We start from the raw sequence: 19,231 nt of genomic DNA, 5'->3' as shown, positions 1-19,231 counted from the left end.
ATTGTCCTTCCCCAAACAATTCCAAGTACTGTATTAAGCTATTTGGATAAAGATAGCTCCCCCAAACTCCCTACATAATAAAGTCAATGGTTGCTGGTGTAGCTTATTAAGCAGACCTTCCTGGGGGCTCTGCTGAGGTTGTCCGGGTCCAGTAGGTAGACTGAGTCTTTGGCTCCCAGCAGCAGCCTGCCTCTCTCCTCATCCAACAACACAGAGTGGGAATGGAGACCGTCAGTAGGACTCAGGAACACTGATACACTGCCACCCTGGATCAGCACTGAGAGAGAGAGAGAGAGAGAGAGAGAGAGAGAGAGAGAGAGAGAGAGAGAGAGAGAGAGAGAGAGAGAGAGAGAGAGAGAGAGAGAGAGAGAGAGAGAGAGAGAGAGAGAGAGAGAGAGAGAGAGAGAGAGAGAGAGAGAGAGAGAGAGAGAGAGAGAGAGAGATAGAGAGATAGAGAGAGAGAGAGAGAGAGAGAGAGAGAGAGAGATTTGAAACGTCTTTATTCTTTTGGAACTTGTGTGAGTGTAATATTTATTGTTTATTTCACTTTTATTTATCCATTTCACTTGCTTTGGCAATGTAAACATATGTTTCTCATGTCAATGACATCCCTTGAATTGAGAGCGAGAGAGAGAGAGGGAGAGAGAGATCGAGAGTGAAAGTGAGAGAGAGAGCGAGAGTGAGAGAGAGCGAGAGAGAAAGATACACAGCAGACTTAGATACACACATTCTGATGCATGGAAAAAGTTTGGTTTGGTACGTCTAGAATTCATAGAATACACATGGTTTACTGAATCTGGTAGCGCAAGGGAATGTGTGTATTGGCATGAACTGTTCTAATCTCTTGTCTCACGGTTCAACACCTCAACTGGATGGAGAGACTGAAAATCCTTCTAATGCATGGTGTGTTGCTGGTGTAGCAGTGTCCGCATGCGTTGGATTGTTTTTACTTGTGTGTTGCTTTGCCGTGTGGTACCAGTAGTAAACCACCGAAGAAGTTGCTAACGTGTAGCCTGATTCATTTTGTTGTGATGCGGCCCATGGATTGTGAAGACTACGAAAAATGTACAGTGCGGTAATAACCTGTGTGCACGTGACGTAATCCATACACCTTAGCGCCTGCCCTCCACCCCTAAGTCAACCTTGAATATCTCTTGCTCATCCATTAATACTTTTCTAGAGTGAAAAACAATCAAATAAATAAAATGAGGGCTGATTGTCACCGACAGACCAGTGAGAGGTATTTATGCATGTTTTCATGTCCATTCACCTGTCTAACCTATTCTAATCACTCCATAGGTCAAATGCTGTTGCAAATGTTATTTTATGCAGCACATACATTGACTAAATGTTTGGGAGGAGAGCACTTTTCTACCAAATCCACTGTAGGTAACATGGTATTTTACTTCTCTTACCTGACCCAGACTCGCGCACACACGCTCGCGCACACACACACACACACACACACACACACACACACACACACACACACACACACACACACACACACACACACACACACACACACCCTACCTCACCCCTGACTCCCCCACATTGAGGTGATGTTGACTTTGTTTCTATGCTGGGTGAATGAAGGCTGGTGACTCCAGAGATCTCCGTCTGTGTGTGTGTGTGTGGGGGGGGGGGGGGGGGGGGTGGTTACTCACAACCAGTATTTAAAGTTTTATACCCCTCCCTCAACCCCTAATACCTCCTCCTACACACTCGCACAATCATTTATCTTTTATCATCTATCTCTCTATTTATCACACACACACACACACACACATACATGCATGCAGAGCCCTTTTGCCCTCTCCACACTAAACCTACCCGAGAGGTCGTCCGTGCTAGCCCTTGGTTAACTCTGTGATCTGCACTGTAAACACACAGCAATGGGAACCCAGGGATAGACCCTGCTTAGCATCGCTGTTAGCACTTAGCTTAGAACTCTGGGCTCTAGTCATCCCCCCCTGATTCAGGGGAGGGGTGCATTCAGCAGCCCCTGATTACTAGTTTATTTGAGTTAGATAGCATATCACGCTGGCCAGCGGCTAGCATCAGGCCTTAAGATAACCCCACTGATGGACTGGTGTGTGTGTGTGCGTGTGACAGCTACAGTGCCACAGCCCAGGGTGTGGTAACTATGGTGACTAAAACTCTTCATTTCCTTCCTATCCAGTTTTCTGAGGATGGGAATCAACAGTGACAGAAACAAAGATGTGTCTGCTTATGATAGACATATTGATATCCTGAAGGGAAATACATTATAGTTTGGTCACACTTTATTTGGAGATGTCTACAGATGGTCATACTATCAACAAACTATATGTTGATAAGCAACTGCTTGCTAAGGTTAGGGTTAGGTTTAGAATAAGGGTTAACTAAGGGTTAAGGCTAGGGTTAGGATAAGGGTTAGGATAAGGGTTAAGGATCAGGGTTAAGGTTAGCAGAAAGTTCGTTTAAATCTTACTTACATTCTGTAGATAGTCTGTAGAGAATCTGAAGTTAATTAGATCATGGCGTTAAAACCTTGAGATCTTCAGTAAAACTAAATCAATGCCATGTTAAACATTATTTTTAGACAGTGTCACACCAGCCTTCGCTTTGGCTCCGACTCCTATCCAGCTCAGGCGATCAGCGACGCCGGCCTTCTAGCTGCTGCCGACTCAACGCCAGACTTGTCTAGTCATCATTACACACACCTGGTTCCAATCCCCACTCTAACACTGTATATATACTCCCTCTGTCATTTGTCTTTTTCGGTAATTGTAAATGTTGCTTGTTTTCCTGAGTACTTTATTATGTTGCACTTTGGGTTTCGTCCGGCTTATATATATATTGTGCTTTAATAAATTCAGTAGTTCTAAACCTGCGACTGTCTCATCCTCTATACACTTGTGACAGATAGGAAGGTCATCACCAGCGTAAGGGTTAACACTCCCGCTATACTGTATAGGAACACTGTGAAGATATCAGAGAGCCATCGACCCATCAAACTATGCAAGAGAAAGGAATTAGCTAAAGCGTGGCTCAGACATTTCCAGACATGGGAGTGTTCCTCTAGTGAAGAGAGATGGAGAACGTGGCTTTACAGTTACATAGAATTCCTAGCTATAAATAAAAGTGCTTGTCCTGATCGGGGTCAGAATGTGGGTTATGGAACAACTGATTGCCATGAGTTAATAGAGAGGGCCAGTCAGTTTAACTCTGTAGAATATATGCTCATATTATTTCATAAACTAAACTGTCCTAATATATTATCCTATTATAATGTTACATTATAGCCAAACTGTCCCTCTTGTACATTGGCAAGGAGCCACTAGTATGACAGTAGCACATTTACACTCAACCTGTCGTCACAGCTCGTCAGGTTTTTGGAAATACACACAAAAACAATAACAAAGTCTGCTGTGATAATATTAAGATTATGTTAGGATCATATTGCTGTGTGTCATTGGACGAGAGCAGTACTGTAGACATACAGTATATTTTTTATGATGGATCCGCACAGACACTGAGAGAGAGGACCTTGAATGATTGTTCTCCCTCTTGGAAAATCCTCAACTCTTTCACCTCTGTTAGAGTAGAGGTGAAACATTGGTTGATGGTTATTGAGAGGAAAGTTCACTGAGAATCAGCTTTCTGAAATCCAGTTCATTAAGCCAGGGATGAGGTGTGTGTTTGAAGCGTGTGATCATAAAGGGATGACGATGTTTTGGAGGAGTGCATTCAATCGGATATTTGATGGAATTTGACTTTACCAACTGTGTTTTCAGAGAGGGGGTGATGTTGTTTTTGAAGTGTGAGTTCAATCAGGAATGATTTTGCTTTGATGGACTTCATCCTTCACTCCTCTTGACAGAGGCAACCTAACATGGAGCTGTACTGACACCCCAAAACCTGGGGCCAGAGAGGTTAATACACTCTCAGAGGGCTTTCAGGTGCGGTTTTCCGAACTCTGGTGCATTTACCCCATTAGTTCTGTTCGTTTGGACTGGTATGAACATTTTATCCTCACTCGGGAGCACACTAAACAACGCACCGTGGTCCGCTCAAAAACGGTGGTCTCGGTCCGATTAAATTCACACCATGGTGCGGTTCGCTGCTGGTGAGAACACAGTCTGGACCAAACATAGGAAAATAACCAGTCGCGCATTATTTAGCATTTGATGAAATGCACGAAGGGTCATAACTTGAGATCTCTAAACCATTCCGTGAGTATCAGCACATTTATGAGCACATCTGATTATTAGGGCAGACAGGGGCTATAACAGTGATACAGGCTACTGAATATATTCTATTCACACAGCAGTAAGAGCAGCTATTGTGCTGTTTCCTCCCACATGTTGTTGGAAGACCAAAGCAAAAGTAATATGAAGATTGGGACACACAAGTGATGCTTCATGATAATCATAAATGGATTTAACGTGAGCACTTTGGTCCAATAAACAAATGACTGTAATATATTAGTTTTGCTGAATTATATGGGGTGGCAGGTAGCCTAGTGGTTAGAGTGTTGGGCCAGTAACCGAAAGGTTGCTAGATCGAATTCCCCGAGCTGACAAGGTAAAAATCTGTTGTTCTGTGCCTGAACAAGGCAGTTATCCCACTGTTCCTAGGACGTCATTGTAAATAAGAATTTGTTCTTAACTGACTTGCCTAGTTAAATAAAAATATGTCTCATGTTTTCAACTGGCATGAAACAACGCAAGCTGCAGAGCTGAGCATTCATATTTCTACAGGCCAATTTGCTAAATAAATAGTGTTTAAGGCAGTTATTATTCCTACTCAATTTATGTACTACAATGTATTTATGTTGTAAACTATCAACGTGTAAAGGAGCATATATTTTCAGCCATGCTGGGTTTGTAAGAGACTCGGCCTGGGCAGGAGGTTAGGGTTATGGGGTGAGAGTTGGAATTGGGGTGAGGGGGTTTGTATAGGGGTTAGAGTAGTGAATGTGAATTAGTAAGTGATGAATTTGTGTTGGGGGTTTAGGGGTTATGAGTTAGGTCAGGGTTTGGTGGTAAGGGTTGAAGTAGGGGTTGCAGTGGAGTTGAATTAGGGGTTGAAGTAGGGGTTGCAGTGGAGTTGCAGTGGGGTTGAAGTAGGGGCTGAAGTAGGGGTTGCAGTGGAGTTGCAGTGGGGTTGAAGTAGGGGCTGAAATAGGGGTTGCAGTGGAGTTGCAGTGGGGTTGAAGTAGGGGTTGAAGTAGGGGTTGTAGTGGAGTTGCAGTGGGGTTGAAGTAGGGGTTGCAGTGGAGTTAGAGTGGGGTTGAAGTAGGGGTTGCAGTGGGGTTGAAGTAGGGGTTGCAGTGGAGTTGCAGTGGGGTTGAAGTAGGTGTCGAAGTAGGTGTTGCAGTTGAGTTAGAGTGGGGTTGAAGTAGGGGTTGCAGTCGGGTTGCAGTGGGGTTGACGTGGGGTTGAAATAGGGGTTGCAGTGGGGTTGAAGTAGGGGTTGCAGTGGGGTTGAAATAGGGGTTGCAGTGGGGTTGAAGTAGGTGTTGCAGTGGAGTTAGAGTGGGGTTGAAGTAGGGGTTGCAGTGGGATTGACGTGGGGTTGAAGTAGGGGTTGCAGTGGGGTTGAAGTAGTGGTTGCAGTGGGGTTGCAGTGGAGTTGCAGTGGGGTTGAAATAGGGGTTGCAGTGGGGTTGCAGTGGAGTTGAAAAAGGGGTTGCAGTGGGGTTGAAGTAGGGGTTGAAGTAGGGGCTGCAGTGGGGTTGAAATAGGGGTTGCAGTGGGGTTGAAGTAGGGGTTGCAGTGGAGTTGCAGTGGGGTTGAAATAGGGGTTGCAGTGGAGTTGCAGTGGGGTTGAAATAGGGGTTGCAGTGGGGTTGAAATAGGGGTTGAAATATGGGTTGCAGTGGGGTTGAAAAAGGGGTTGCAGTGGGGTTGAAGTAGGGGTTGCAGTGGGGTTGAATTAGGGGTTGCAGTGGAGTTGCAGTGGGGTTGAAATAGGGGTTGCAGTGGGGTTGCAGTGAGGTTGAAATAGGGGTTGCAGTGGGGTTGCAGTGAAGTTGAAATAGGGGTTGCAGTGGGGTTGAAGTAGGGGTTGCAGTGGGGTTGAATTAGGGGTTGCAGTGGAGTTGCAGTGGGGTTGAAATAGGGGTTGCAGTGGGGTTGCAGTGAGGTTGAAATAGGGGTTGCAGTGGGGTTGAAGTAGGGGTTGCAGTGGGGTTGCAGTAGGGGTTGCAGTGGGGTTGCAGTGGGGTTGAAATAGGGGTTGCAGTGGGGTTGAAATAGGGGTTTCAGTGGGGTTGCAGTAGGGGTTGCAGTGGGGTTGAAATAGGGTTTGCAGTAGGGATTGCAGTGGGGTTGAAATAGGGGTTGCAGTGGGGTTGCAGTAGGGGTTGCAGTGGGGTTGCAGTGGGGTTGAAATAGGGGTTGCAGTGGGGTTGAAGTAGGGGTTACAGTGGGGTTGCAGTGGGGTTGCAGTGGGGTTGAAGTAGGGGTTGCAGTGGGGTTGCAGTAGGGGTTGCAGTGGGGTTGCAGTGGGGTTGGAATAGGGGTTGCATTGGGGTTGAAATAGGGGTTGCAGTGGGGTTGCAGTGGGGTTGAAGTAGAGGTAGCAGTGGGGTTGCAGTGGGGTTGAAGTAGGGGTTGCAGTGGGGTTGCAGTGGGGTTGCAGTGGGGTTGAAGTAGGGGTTGCAGTGGGGTTGCAGTAGGGGTTGCAGTGGGGTTGAAGTAGGGGTTGCAGTGGGGTTGAAGTAGGGGTTGCAGTAGGGGTTGCTGTGGGGTTGAAATAGGGGTTGCAGTGGGGTTGCAGTGGGGTTGCAGTGGGGCTGAAGTAGGGGTTGCAGTGGGGTTGAAGTAGGGGTTGCAGTGGGGTTGCAGTGGGGTTGCAGTGGGGTTGAAGTAGGGGTTGCAGTGGGGTTGCAGTAGGGGTTGCAGTGGGGTTGCAGTGGGGTTGAAATAGGGGTTGCAGTGGGGTTGAAATAGGGGTTGCAGTGGGGTTGAAGTAGGGGTTGCAGTGGGGTTGCACAGACATTAGGGCGTTAGAGTAAAGCTTTAATGAGGTTGTATGAGTGGTTTGGGAGAATGCGTTACTGTAGGGTTCAAACGTTATTTTTGCTTTGGAGGTAAAATGTTTTTTTAAGGAGCCATAGCTTCCCTTTTGGGGCTCAAAACAAACAAAGTCTATAGTTTACCCAACACTAAACACACTGACACACACAGAGGACCACAGCTACCCCAGACCCAGGCCCAGCTGAGCTGCATAATTCAATGAAGATCTTCATGATATACGCATACTAATTCTTTATAAATATAGAACTCTATAAAGTACATGTGTATTTAAAACAAATTAAATGTTTGTATATTCATCATCTTTCACTATAAATGCTTCAGAGATTGAACATGTTAACAGGGTGGAAATTACATTTACCTTACTGTAGAGACTAAAATGGTCAGCACTGTGGAGGCTAAAAAGAGTTATTGTAGTTGTATAGGATGATAAACACAACAGTACGGACCCCCGACATCACTCTCTCTGTTTTCAAGTGATCTTTCACACCTCATATCTACTAACACAGTGACCAAGGGAGCTTTTATGTGTTGTATGTGTGTTCTGATAACAGTTGTGATCCCTATGGTCGAACTCACAGGAGACTAAAAGAAAAGCGAAGAAAGACAAAAGTAAAACAAGCAAAACGAGAGGGAAGAAGAGAGAGCTAGAAGTCAGAACAATCATCTGGACAGTGGGCCAGAGAACGGCTCATTTATGGGTAATTCAACGCAGCGGAGGATGAAAAATATTGCAGGTAGCTGGTGTTAACATAGAGGAGTAGTTGAAGTAGCTGGCACGATGATAGAGAAATAGCTGTTGTGTGTGTTGCACTGCTGCATATATAGTATTATGTTCTACCTCGGTTGTAGATATCATATTCTCTTCTCTCTTTGTAGATGTGGCGGTAATTTGTTGGTGCTACCTACAACCCATGCCAACCTAAAGTTAGACCGCTGGTACCCAAAATGTTGGTTGAGGGCCTACTTGTGGGTCATAGCTAGTTCATCCTCCCAGCTCAAGCATCTATTAAAACTAGCAGAATCAAATTAATTTGGTTAAGTCACATATTAAACATGATTCTTTAATTTGTCCTAAATAATAGCCATCACTCAGCCATCAGTGCATTAGCATGTCATTATTGTACCATATATCCTAGTCTCTTACCTTTGTAGCTGAGTTTGACTCTGGGTACATTCTGTTTGACACTTTCTCCAGAGGGCAGGACGACCAGCAGTACTATCCCCAGAAGCAGCAGCCCTGGGTGGGCTAGAGACAGCCTAATCCTCCCCTGACTTCCAGCAGAGCTCCCGGACAGCCTCTCACCCTGGCTCCTCTCCCAAGGATCAGGATTTGCTCCTCCAGTCTTCATGATGAGAGAGTGGAGGTTTTCTTCTCTCTTCTGCTACTGTTCCTCAACCGTCCTGAAAGGAGGAGGAAAGCAATGTCAGGAGTTAAAGAGTTAAGGGAGGTCTCTCTCTTCTCTCTCTTCCTCTCTTTCTACCTCTCACTTCCTCTCTCTATTCCTGTCTATCCCTGTGTGTGTGTGTGTGTGTGTGTGTGTGTGTGTGTGTGTGTGTGTGTGTGTGTGTGTGTGTGTGTGTGTGTGTGTGTGTGTGTGTGTGTGTGTGTGTGTGTGTGTGTGTGTGTGTGAGAGTATTCAGCTGTTTCTACATGGTACCCTATAGGCATGCTGTTCTCTGTACCAGGCCAACATCAGCTGTTGCCTGTCCCTGCCTCTCCTTTTGTGTCCATCTAAATCTGTTTAACCAAAACAAAAGGTCAGGCCAGCAACAACAGCCGTCGTCTTTCACACATCCATCCTTCTTTCTAAAGTCTCTCTCTCCTCGCTTCTCTCCCGCTCTCCTTCTCTATCTGTTTCTTTCTTTCTCATGCTAAACTCTTTTCATTATGTAGAGATGTAGAGCCTAAATTTGAGCCAGTTTGCAACAGCAGGACAATTACACTGCAGCAACAGGAAATGTGAATTATTATGTGGATTATAATTAATCAACCTTTTTTGGAGGGATTGATAAATGTCTAAAAATTCTTTTTGAAAATTACAACATTTAGAAGCCTTTTAAAACTTCAAATACACTACAAGTTTTCATTAAAATTCCTGCAACAACATGATGATCAAATGAAGGTATGGTATCTGTACCTAAATGCCAAAATGATTCTAGCTCATGGTTCTGTCAGGTATGAGCAAATGCCTGTTAGAGAGTCAGGTGCAGGAGAGCAGATATTGGGTAGCCAACGGAGCCTTTTATTTTGGCGAACCAAAAGCACACGGCAAAATAAACACGAAATAACAATTCGGGTTAACATAACCCAGGGCAACAGACTAACATGCACATAACAATAAACAGAATAAACAATACCACACAAAGACATGGGGGAAACAGAGGGTTAAATACACAACACATAATGAGGGAAATGAGAACCAGGTGTGTGGGAAAACAAGACAAGACAAATGGAAAAGGAAAAATGGATCAGTGATGACTAGAAGACCGGCAACGTCGACCGCCGAGCACCGTCCGAACAAGGAGAGGCATGGACTTCGGTAGAAGTCGTGACAGGTTCTGTATTAGGCTGATAACCCAGTCTCAACAAGTCCTTTATCTTCTGTTATAAATGTTCTAAGTCATATCTGTCTCTTAACGCCACATCAGAGAGCTGTTAAGACCAAGTTTATACCAATAGTACTGCCGTTAGACAGGACGGATGGATAGAGAGTGCAGCAAAGTGTTTAGGGGCAGCCTACGGTGAGAGGACATTGACTTATTGGTTATTGTTTAGTCAGTAGAGGTTCAGAGGTGACACTAGGGGTGAGACTAATGGTGACACAAGGGGAGAGGCCTGTAGGGCTGAGTAACTAATAACACTGCAGTGTCCGGAACTCTCATAACGTTCGGTATTTCCTTGCAGTGATACATCCCAACACATCCCACATATTCCATCTTGTTAAGGATTAACTAACCAATCACAAATGAAGGTTTCAGAATGCAGATCCTCCCCTCTCTCACCGTCTCTCTGTCACTAACTCCCTCTCTCTCCTCCCTCTCTCACTCTCTCTCTGCCCCCCCACACAGATAACATATATCAACCTGTCTAGGTTGAACATAAATAATGTCAGACTAAATGAATGAATGTGATTCATTCTACATAAACATTCTACAACAGAAAAGAAAAGAGAGAGAGAGAGTTATGTGGAATGTATCCCCAAATTGGCAGATACACCATATCATCCCTGTTTAGACAAACATGAATCGGAGCTGAGGCAGTACAACTAGCTCTCACAGTCTCAAGTCAGAATTAGACGTTCATGTTTCTCAAACGTCACATTTCAAAGTAGTTCCAAACGTCAAATTTGAAAGTGTTTATGGTTAAGTTTAGGCATTACCTCCAAACTTTTAAGGTTAGGGTTAAGTTTAGGCATTACCTCCAAACTTTTAAGGTTAGGGTTAAGTTTAGGCATTACCTCCAAACTTTTAAGGTTAGGGTTAAGTTTAGGCATTACCTCCAAACTTTTAAGGTTAGGCTTAAGTTTAGGCATTACCTCCAAACTTTTAAGGTTAGGGTTAAGTTTAGGCATTAACTCAGATGTCTTAAGGTTAGGGTTAAGTTTAGGCATTAACTCAGAAGTCTTAAGGTTAGGGTTAAGTTTAGGCATTAACTCAGAAGTCTTAAGGTTAGGGTTAAGTTTAGGCATTAACTCAGAAGTCTTAAGGTTAGGGTTAAGTTTAGGCATTAACTCAGAAGTCTTAAGGTTAGGGTTAAGTTTAGGCATTAACTCAGAAGTCTTAAGGTTAGGGTTAGGTTTAGGCATTAACTCAGAAGTCTTAAGGTTAGGCATTAACTGCAAATGGTTAAGGTAAGGGTTAAGGTTTGGGGTAGAAACAACTTTCTATCGCTGGATTGGAACCAGAGTATGCGAGCGGAGTGGAGCTGGACCGGAGCGAGGTGCGGAGTGTGCCCGATTTGATTGGAGCATGGAGCCAGATTCCCAAAGTCAGGAGCGTTGGCCTTTTCACCCGCTCCAATTTCGCTCCAGTAGAGGGAGTGTGGTGATGTAGTGTCCACAACTAAAGAATCATTGTGGAATCTGAAAACACATGTATACCGAAAGCATGATGGTGTACTTACTGCGTGCACTTGCTAAAAGAAAGGAACGAGGTGGGTAGATAACTAAGTGTGTCATTGTAGCAAAATATTTATTAAATAACAATCTCTGATCTCTTAAACATTTGCTTCACAATGTATTTCTTTGTAGGCTATAGCCTTGAAATAATTGAAAGCCCTGTCTGGCTCCTGACCTATTTAGAATGTTTATATGCTAGCCTATTTGAAATTATGTGCGCTTGTTACATTCACCTTTTCATGTTTATTCAAATACATTAAATCAGATCCATATGGCTTGGTTTCAATATTTCAAACCAAATGGTAGGTCCAGGTAATCACAGAAATAGATAGGTCTTGGTTAAATTGTGATTTTAAATATTGGAGCAAATTTGGAGAGGCCGTGTTTCTTCCTGTGAGCGCGGAGCGGTTGGAAAGGACATGGAGTGACAAGGGGAGGAGCAGGATTCACAACAGCTCAACTCCGCTCACATGAGACCTTTGGCACCAGAGGCAGATGCTTACACCCATCTGCCATCACCATCCACAACGCCCTAGCAAAACCGAAACCTACTCGAAGGTAAAAGCGCTCACTGATGCCCCTATTGGCCAGTCATCTCCTGACAACCTCAGACATGGATGGACGTTGAATACTGACTTGTTTCACAGGTGACCTGGCTGGGCATGAATCCATCCACAACACACACCCATCTCTCTATAGCCCTGTACTGAAGTAGTCTCGGAAATCTGGCCCTGGGCAACACAGTGACTAGGGTCTGGTTTCAATTATGGATTCCTTTGACAGAAGAACAACGTCACTGCCTACGTCATTAATTTATCTGCTTGAATAAAATACAAAATTAATAGCGAGCAAGATGGAGATCAGGGAGGTTAATTCTCTCTGAGTGCATTTCGCAAGGGGATAGCTTGCAAGGTTTTGCCTGCAAACTTTGGTTTTGAATCACAACGTTCTGGCATGTCTGCCTCGCGATTTGTTCGTAGACACTATGTTGCCTAGGGTCGGGTTTTCAAGACTTGTACTGACGAGGATTAGGGATTGATAGAACAGACTGATGTTTATTTGGATGAAGCTTCTCAGCCCCTAGATAATGTATCAGAGTGTGTGTGTTTATGTGTAAGAGATATAGTCGTTGTGGGGATCTTCCTCCCTCACATCAGGGGGTGATGACAAGTTCTAGACCAGGCGAGTAACGTTTAAGCTTGAACACCCATATTACACACACACACGCACGCACGCAGGCACGAACACACACACAAACCATTCTATCAGTGCCTCTGCAAGATCTGTGTTGAAGAATGCAGTGTTAACAGAGAGGGAAGCTGAAGTGTTATGAGATCAACAACCCTCTCAGCCAGCTCTGATAGCGATTATAGATATGAGGAAGGAGGCAGTGGGCTTTACTCTACTAAACACTATTGGAGAGAGTGAGTTAGAATGTCAGAGAGAAGTACAGCCCTATTAAAGTATTAGAAAAACTTCAGGTCAGATCACGTATGTGCCATGATAGAAATAGAGAGAGAGAGAGAGTGTGTGTGTGTGTGTGTGTGTCTGTGTGTGTGTGTGTATGTGTGTGTGTGTGTGTGTGTGTGTGTGTGTGTGTGTGTGTGTGTGTGTGTGCGCGCATGTGTGTGTGCGTGTATGTGTGTGTGTGTGTGCATTTGCGCGTGTTTGTGCAGTTGGGTGGGGTTTGGTTTGGTATGTCAGTCAATGGAGGCTTTGACCTCAGACCTACTGACTGTCTCTGGGGAATATGCAACTATGGCTCTATTTTACACTAGACACTAATACTGAAGGCACCATTCATCTAGATAGAGCACATGAGAGGGAGAGAGAGAGATGGAGAGGTAAAGATAGAAGTTGTGAGAGAATTGGTTGCCCAGCCAGTGCCATGCAGGTTAAGCTAACATCCCTGTTTCCTGGCAGGCTACATTAGGTGTGTGTGTGTGTGTGTGTGTGTGTGTGTGTGTGTGTGTGTGTGTGTGTGTGTGTGTGTGTGTGTGTGTGTGTGTGTGTGTGTGTGTGTGTGTGTGTGTGTGTGTGTGTGTTCGTCTGTGTGTCTGTGTGTCTGTGTGTGTGTTTCCTGGCGGACCAACAGTAACTATTATATTTGGCAGGGTAGGCGGCACACGGTGAAGGGGGCAATGGGAAATGGTTATGATAGTGACAGATCCAAAGCTAATAGTTCACACACACACACACACACACACACACACACACACACACACACACACACACACACACCATGGAGAGTCGGGATGGTGTTAAGTTCAGTTACAGTGTGTGGTGTTCAGCCCTACAAAATGATGTCTCATCAAATATACGGCATTCCTCTTTGAATTACCAAACTGTTTTTGCCAAAATGTTCTGAACCGTGACACACCCAACCCAAAAGCATGTCACTAAATATACAAAATCCTGTTTCTAAAGCACCAGCCATGACCCAACAAGGACTGGTCATGACCGACGTACCAGAATCCCCGTCAAATCATTAGGGAGACATTGTAATGGAAACCCATTTGTTGTGTCTTTCTGATGAGACTCATACACAGTACCAGAGGAATGTTCCCTCAAATTGTTTCCTCTCTCTCTCTCTCTCTCTCTCTCTCTCCCTCTCCCCCCCCCCCCCCCCCCCCCTCTCTCTCTCTCTCTTTGCCCGGAGCACATCCCTCTGAAGACTACCCTGAGTAAAGCATTTAGCTCCCTGCGAGGGAGATGGAAAGAGAGAGGGACAAGGATAGACCACCCTTGGTAAAGCATTATCTAACAATGTTGTAGCCAGTAAGTAAGCCATTATCACATCTGTCAAGGACAAAGTGCATTAGATGTCCCATTACTCTAGATTACACACACACACATACACACACACACACACAGTATTCCCTGACCAGTGACACATACTTGGCGTAATAACAGAGGTAATTGGTTTTAGCTCTCAGGACTTGAACTGCTTTTCTTGGCAACAGTCAATCATGTTTTCTTCTACAGTTTAAGAAAGCATGTTGCTAACCCCCATGTGGTTCTATGTGAGTCTGTCTACTAGGCTAAATACCCGACTGACGCTTTGTTATGTTGAAACAATACACAACACATATCTTTTAGCTATTAACTCTAATAATAAAACAGTGTTAAGAGAGAACTATAATAAAACAGTGTTGAGAGAACTATAATAAAACAGTGTTTAGAGAACTATAATAAAACAGTGTTGAGAGAACTATAATAAAACAGTGTTAAGAGAGAACTATAATAAAGCAGTGTTGAGAGAACTATAATAAAACAGTGTTGAGAGAACTATAATAAAACAGTGTTAAGGGAGAACTATAATAAAACAGTGTTAAGAGAGAACTATAATAAAACAGTGTTAAGAGAGAACTATAATAAAACAGTGTTGAGAGAACTATAATAAAACAGTGTTGAGAGAACTATAATAAAACAGTGTTAAGAGAGAACTATAATAAAACAGTGTTGAGAGAACTATAATAAAACAGTGTTGACAGAACTATAATAAAACAGTGTTAAGCGAGAACAATAATAAAACAGTGTGGAGAGAACTATAATAAAACAGTCTTAAGAGAACTATAATAAAACAGTGTTAAGAGAGAACTATAATAAAACAGTGTTGAGAGAGAACTATAATAAAACAGTGTCAAGACAGAACTATAATAAAACAGTGTTAAGAGAGAACTATAATAAAACAGTGTTGAGAGAACTATAATAAAACAGTGTTGAGAGAACTATAATAAAACAGTGTTGACAGAACTATAATAAAACAGTGTGGAGAGAACTATAATAAAACAGTGTTAAGAGAGAACTATAATAAAACAGTGTTAAGAGAACTATAATAAAACAGTGTTAAGAGAGAACTATAATAAAACAGTGTTGAGAGAACTATAATAAAACAGTGTTAGGAGAGAACTATAATAAAACAGTGTTGAGAGAACTATAATAAAACAGTGTTAAGAGAGAACTATAATAAAACAGTGTTGAGAGAACTATAATAAAACAGTGTTGAGAGAACTATAATAAAACAGTGTTAAGAGAACTATAATAAAACAGTGTTAAGAGAGAACTATAATAAAACAGTGTTAAGAGAACTATAATAAAACAGTGTTAAGAGAACTATAATAAAACAGTGTTAAGAGAGAACTATAATAAAACAGTGTTGACAGAACTATAATAAAACAGTGTTAAGAGAGAACTATAATAAAACAGTGTGGAGAGAACTATAATAAAACAGTGTTAAGAGAACTATAATAAAACAGTGTTAAGAGAGAACTATAATAAAACAGTGTTGAGAGAACTATAATAAAACAGTGTTGAGAGAACTATAATAAAACAGTGTTAAGAGAACTATAATAAAACAGTGTTAAGAGAGAACTATAATAAAACAGTGTTAAGAGAACTATAATAAAACAGTGTTAAGAGAGAACTATAATAAAACAGTGTTGAGAGAACTATAATAAAACAGTGTGGAGAGAACTATAATAAAACAGTGTTGAGAGAACTATAATAAAACAGTGTTGAGAGAACTATAATAAAACAATGTTAAAAGAACTATAATAAAACAGTGTTAAGAGAACTATAATAAAACAGTGTTAAAAGCACTATAATAAAACAGTGTTAAGAGAGAACTATAATAAAACAGTGTTGAGAGAACTATAATAAAACAGTGTGGAGAGAACTATAATAAAACAGTGTTGAGAGAACTATAATAAAACAGTGTCGAGAGAACTATAATAAAACAGTGTTGAGAGAGAACTATAATACAACAGTGTTGAGAGAACTATAATAAAACAGTGTTAAGAGAACTATAATAAAACAGTGTTAAGAGAGAACTATAATAAAACAGTGTTGAGAGAACTCTAATAAAACAGTGTTGAGAGAACTATAATAAAACAGTGTTATGAGAGATCTATAATAAAACAGTGTTAAGAGAGAACTATAATAAAACAGTGTTAAGAGAGAACTATAATAAAACAGTGTTAAGAGAACTATAATAAAACAGTGTTAAGAGATAACTATAATAAAACAGTGTTAAGAGAACTATAATAAAACAGTGTTAAGAGAACTATAATAAAACAATGTTAAGAGAACTATAATAAAACAGTGTTAAGAGAGAACTATAATAAAACAGTGTTGAGAGAACTATAATAAAACAGTGTGGAGAGAACTATAATAAAACAGTGTTGAGAGAACTATAATAAAACAGTGCTAAGAGAACTATAATAAAACAGTGTTGAGAGAACTACAATAAAACAGTGTTGACAGAACTATAATAAAACAGTGTTAAGAGAACTATAATAAAACAGTGTTAAAAGCACTATAATAAAACAGTGTTAAGAGAGAACTATAATAAAACAGTGTTGAGAGAACTATAATAAAACAGTGTGGAGAGAACTATAATAAAACAGTGTTGAGAGAACTATAATAAAACAGTGTCGAGAGAACTATAATAAAACAGTGTTGAGAGAGAACTATAATACAACAGTGTTGAGAGAACTAAAATAAAACAGTGTTAAGAGAACTATAATAAAAACAGTGTTAAGAGAGATCTATAATAAAACAGTGTTAAGAGAGAACTATAATAAAACAGTGTTGAGAGAACTATAATAAAACAGTGTTGAGAGAACTATAATAAAACAGTGTTAAGAGAGATCTATAATAAAACAGTGTTAAGAGAGAACTATAATAAAACAGTGTTAAGAGAGAACTATAATAAAACAGTGTTAAGAGAGAACTATAATAAAACAGTGTTGAGAGAACTATAATAAAACAGTGTTGAGAGAACTATAATAAAACAGTGTTAAGAGAACTATAATAAAACAGTGTTAAGAGAGAACTATAATAAAACAGTGTTAAAAGAACTATAATAAAACAGTGTTAAGAGAACTATAATAAAACAGTGTTAAAAGCACTATAATAAAACAGTGTTAAGAGAGAACTATAATAAAACAGTGTTGAGAGAACTATAATAAAATAGTGTGGAGAGAACTATAATAAAACAGTGTGGAGAGAACTATAATAAAACAGTGTTGAGAGAACTATAATAAAACAGTGTTAAGAGAACTATAATAAAACAGTGTTAAGAGAGAACTATAATAAAACAGTGTTGAGAGAACTCTAATAAAACAGTGTTAAGAGAACTATAATAAAACAGTGTTAAGAGAGAACTATAACAAAACAGTGTTAAGAGAGAACTATAATAAAACAGTGTTGAGAGAACTATAATAAAACAGTGTTGAGAGAACTATAATAAAACAGTGTTAAGAGAACTATAATAAAACAGTGTTGAGAGAACTATAATAAAACAGTGTTAAGAGAACTATAATAAAACAGTGTTGAGAGAACTATAATAAAACAGTGTTAAGAGAACTATAATAAAACAGTGTGGAGAGAACTATAATAAAACAGTGTTGAGAGAACTATAATAAAACAGTGTTGAGCGAACTATAATAAAACAGTGTTAAGAGAACTATAATAAAACAGTTTTGAGAGAACTATAATAAAACAGTGTTAAGAGAACTATAATAAAACAGTGTTGAGAGAACTATAATAAAACAGTGTTGAGAGAACTATAATAAAACAGTGTTGAGAGAACTATAATAAAACAGTGTTGAGAGAACTATAAAAAACAGTGTTGAGAGAACTATAATAAAACAGAGCTCAGAAAGACCTATAACAACTTGAAGCAGGATTTCTCAGTCAGTGTTGGTGCTGTAATGTGTTGGCCACTGTGGTAGTTTGTTGTTTCTCCATTCATAAAAGCTTCCATGGACTTACAATAACAGAACTCTGAACTGATGTCTGCGTATTCCTGTTCATAAATTCCTCTTATAATATTGGTTTTCAAATATTTCCACTAATATTAGTCCCCCTTCTCTCTATCGTCTCACTCAACTCATCTCACTCTGGAAGAGACCTCCCTGTACTACCATAAGTGAACTGTTGTGTTTCACACACACACACACACACACACACAAAGCGAGACCTCCCTGGGTTATAGAGAAAGGGGTGAAATGTGTTTCATTGCACAACCATAAAGGTTATAGTAAACAACCATACAGCATCAAAGCAAATGTTATTGATCACCTATACATATTTTGCAGATGTAATTGCATGTATAGTGAAATGTGTATGTTCCCGAGCTCCAACAGTGCAGTAAAACAATAAACGCAAATCCCAAAATGTAAAGATGTAAAATATTAGAACGAGCAAAAGTCCAAAACATAAATATGTATATGATGGTGTGTATAGACATTATGGACAGTATATGAATAGGAAAGGTGTGTACAGCAGTAGTTATATAGGATGAGCCTTTACTAGAATACTGTATATACACATGAAGTTGGGTAAAACAGTATGTAAACATTTTTTTTACATTAAAGTTGTATTTATTTTTTTCGCAAACAAACAAATAAAAAATACAACATAAAAACATTGAGCATGACATCTAGACATATCCTCCACCATAGCACACATACTGTAATGAGTGTGCTGAGAGTCGGGAAGCAAGTTCAGGGAGTGAGTGTTTTAATAAATTAAATAAACAATGACCACGAAACACAAACAAAGCACCGACATGAAAACAGAGTCAATAACACCTGAGGAAAAAACCAAGGGGAGTGACAGATACAGGGAAGATAATCAGGGAGGTGATGGAGTCCAGGTGAGTATCATGAGGCGCAGGTGCGCGAGACAATGGTGACAGGTGTGCGGGATAATCAGCAGCCTGATGACCTAGAGGCCAGAGAGGGAGTATACATGACAAAACCCCCTCCCCGACGCGCAGTTCCAGCCGCAGTACGCCTCAAAGGGGACGAACCCGGGGATCAGGAGCGGACCGGCCACCCCTGCTGATGCGCGAGAACCTTTCACACCAGCTGAGGCACAGGAACCTGTCGTGTCAGCTGGGGCGCGGGAACCTGACAGATCGGTTGAGGCAGGGGAGCCTGGCGTACCGGCTGAGACATGAGAACCTAACGAGCCGGTGGAAGAGGCATGAAAGCACGATGAGCCGGCTGAGGCAGGGGAGCCTGGCAATCTGGCTAAGGCATGAAAGCCGAGGAAGTTCAGGGAGTGAGTGTATTA

General features: G+C 41.3%; 1 protein-coding gene across 2 annotated transcripts in view; it reads right to left on the bottom strand.

The window, feature by feature from the left end:
• The window catches only part of LOC110496107 (semaphorin-3D), a 72,324-nt gene that overhangs the window by 48,490 nt on the left and 4,603 nt on the right, over positions 1–19,231 (bottom strand). For both annotated transcript variants that reach the window (XM_036955511.1, XM_036955512.1), the window contains exons 2-3: positions 8,173–8,429; positions 117–277 (exon numbers count right to left, since the gene is read on the bottom strand). In XM_036955511.1, the coding sequence (XP_036811406.1) occupies positions 117–277; positions 8,173–8,377 (366 nt within the window). In that variant the 5' untranslated portion in view covers positions 8,378–8,429. The remainder of the gene's footprint in view (positions 1–116; positions 278–8,172; positions 8,430–19,231) is intronic.

Source organism: Oncorhynchus mykiss, chromosome 2 (assembly GCF_013265735.2).
Source record: "Oncorhynchus mykiss isolate Arlee chromosome 2, USDA_OmykA_1.1, whole genome shotgun sequence".
Classification (NCBI taxonomy): Eukaryota; Metazoa; Chordata; class Actinopteri; order Salmoniformes; family Salmonidae; genus Oncorhynchus; species Oncorhynchus mykiss.
The sequence above is the reverse complement of the archived record's forward strand: the minus strand, read 5'-3'. Positions and strand labels throughout refer to the sequence as shown.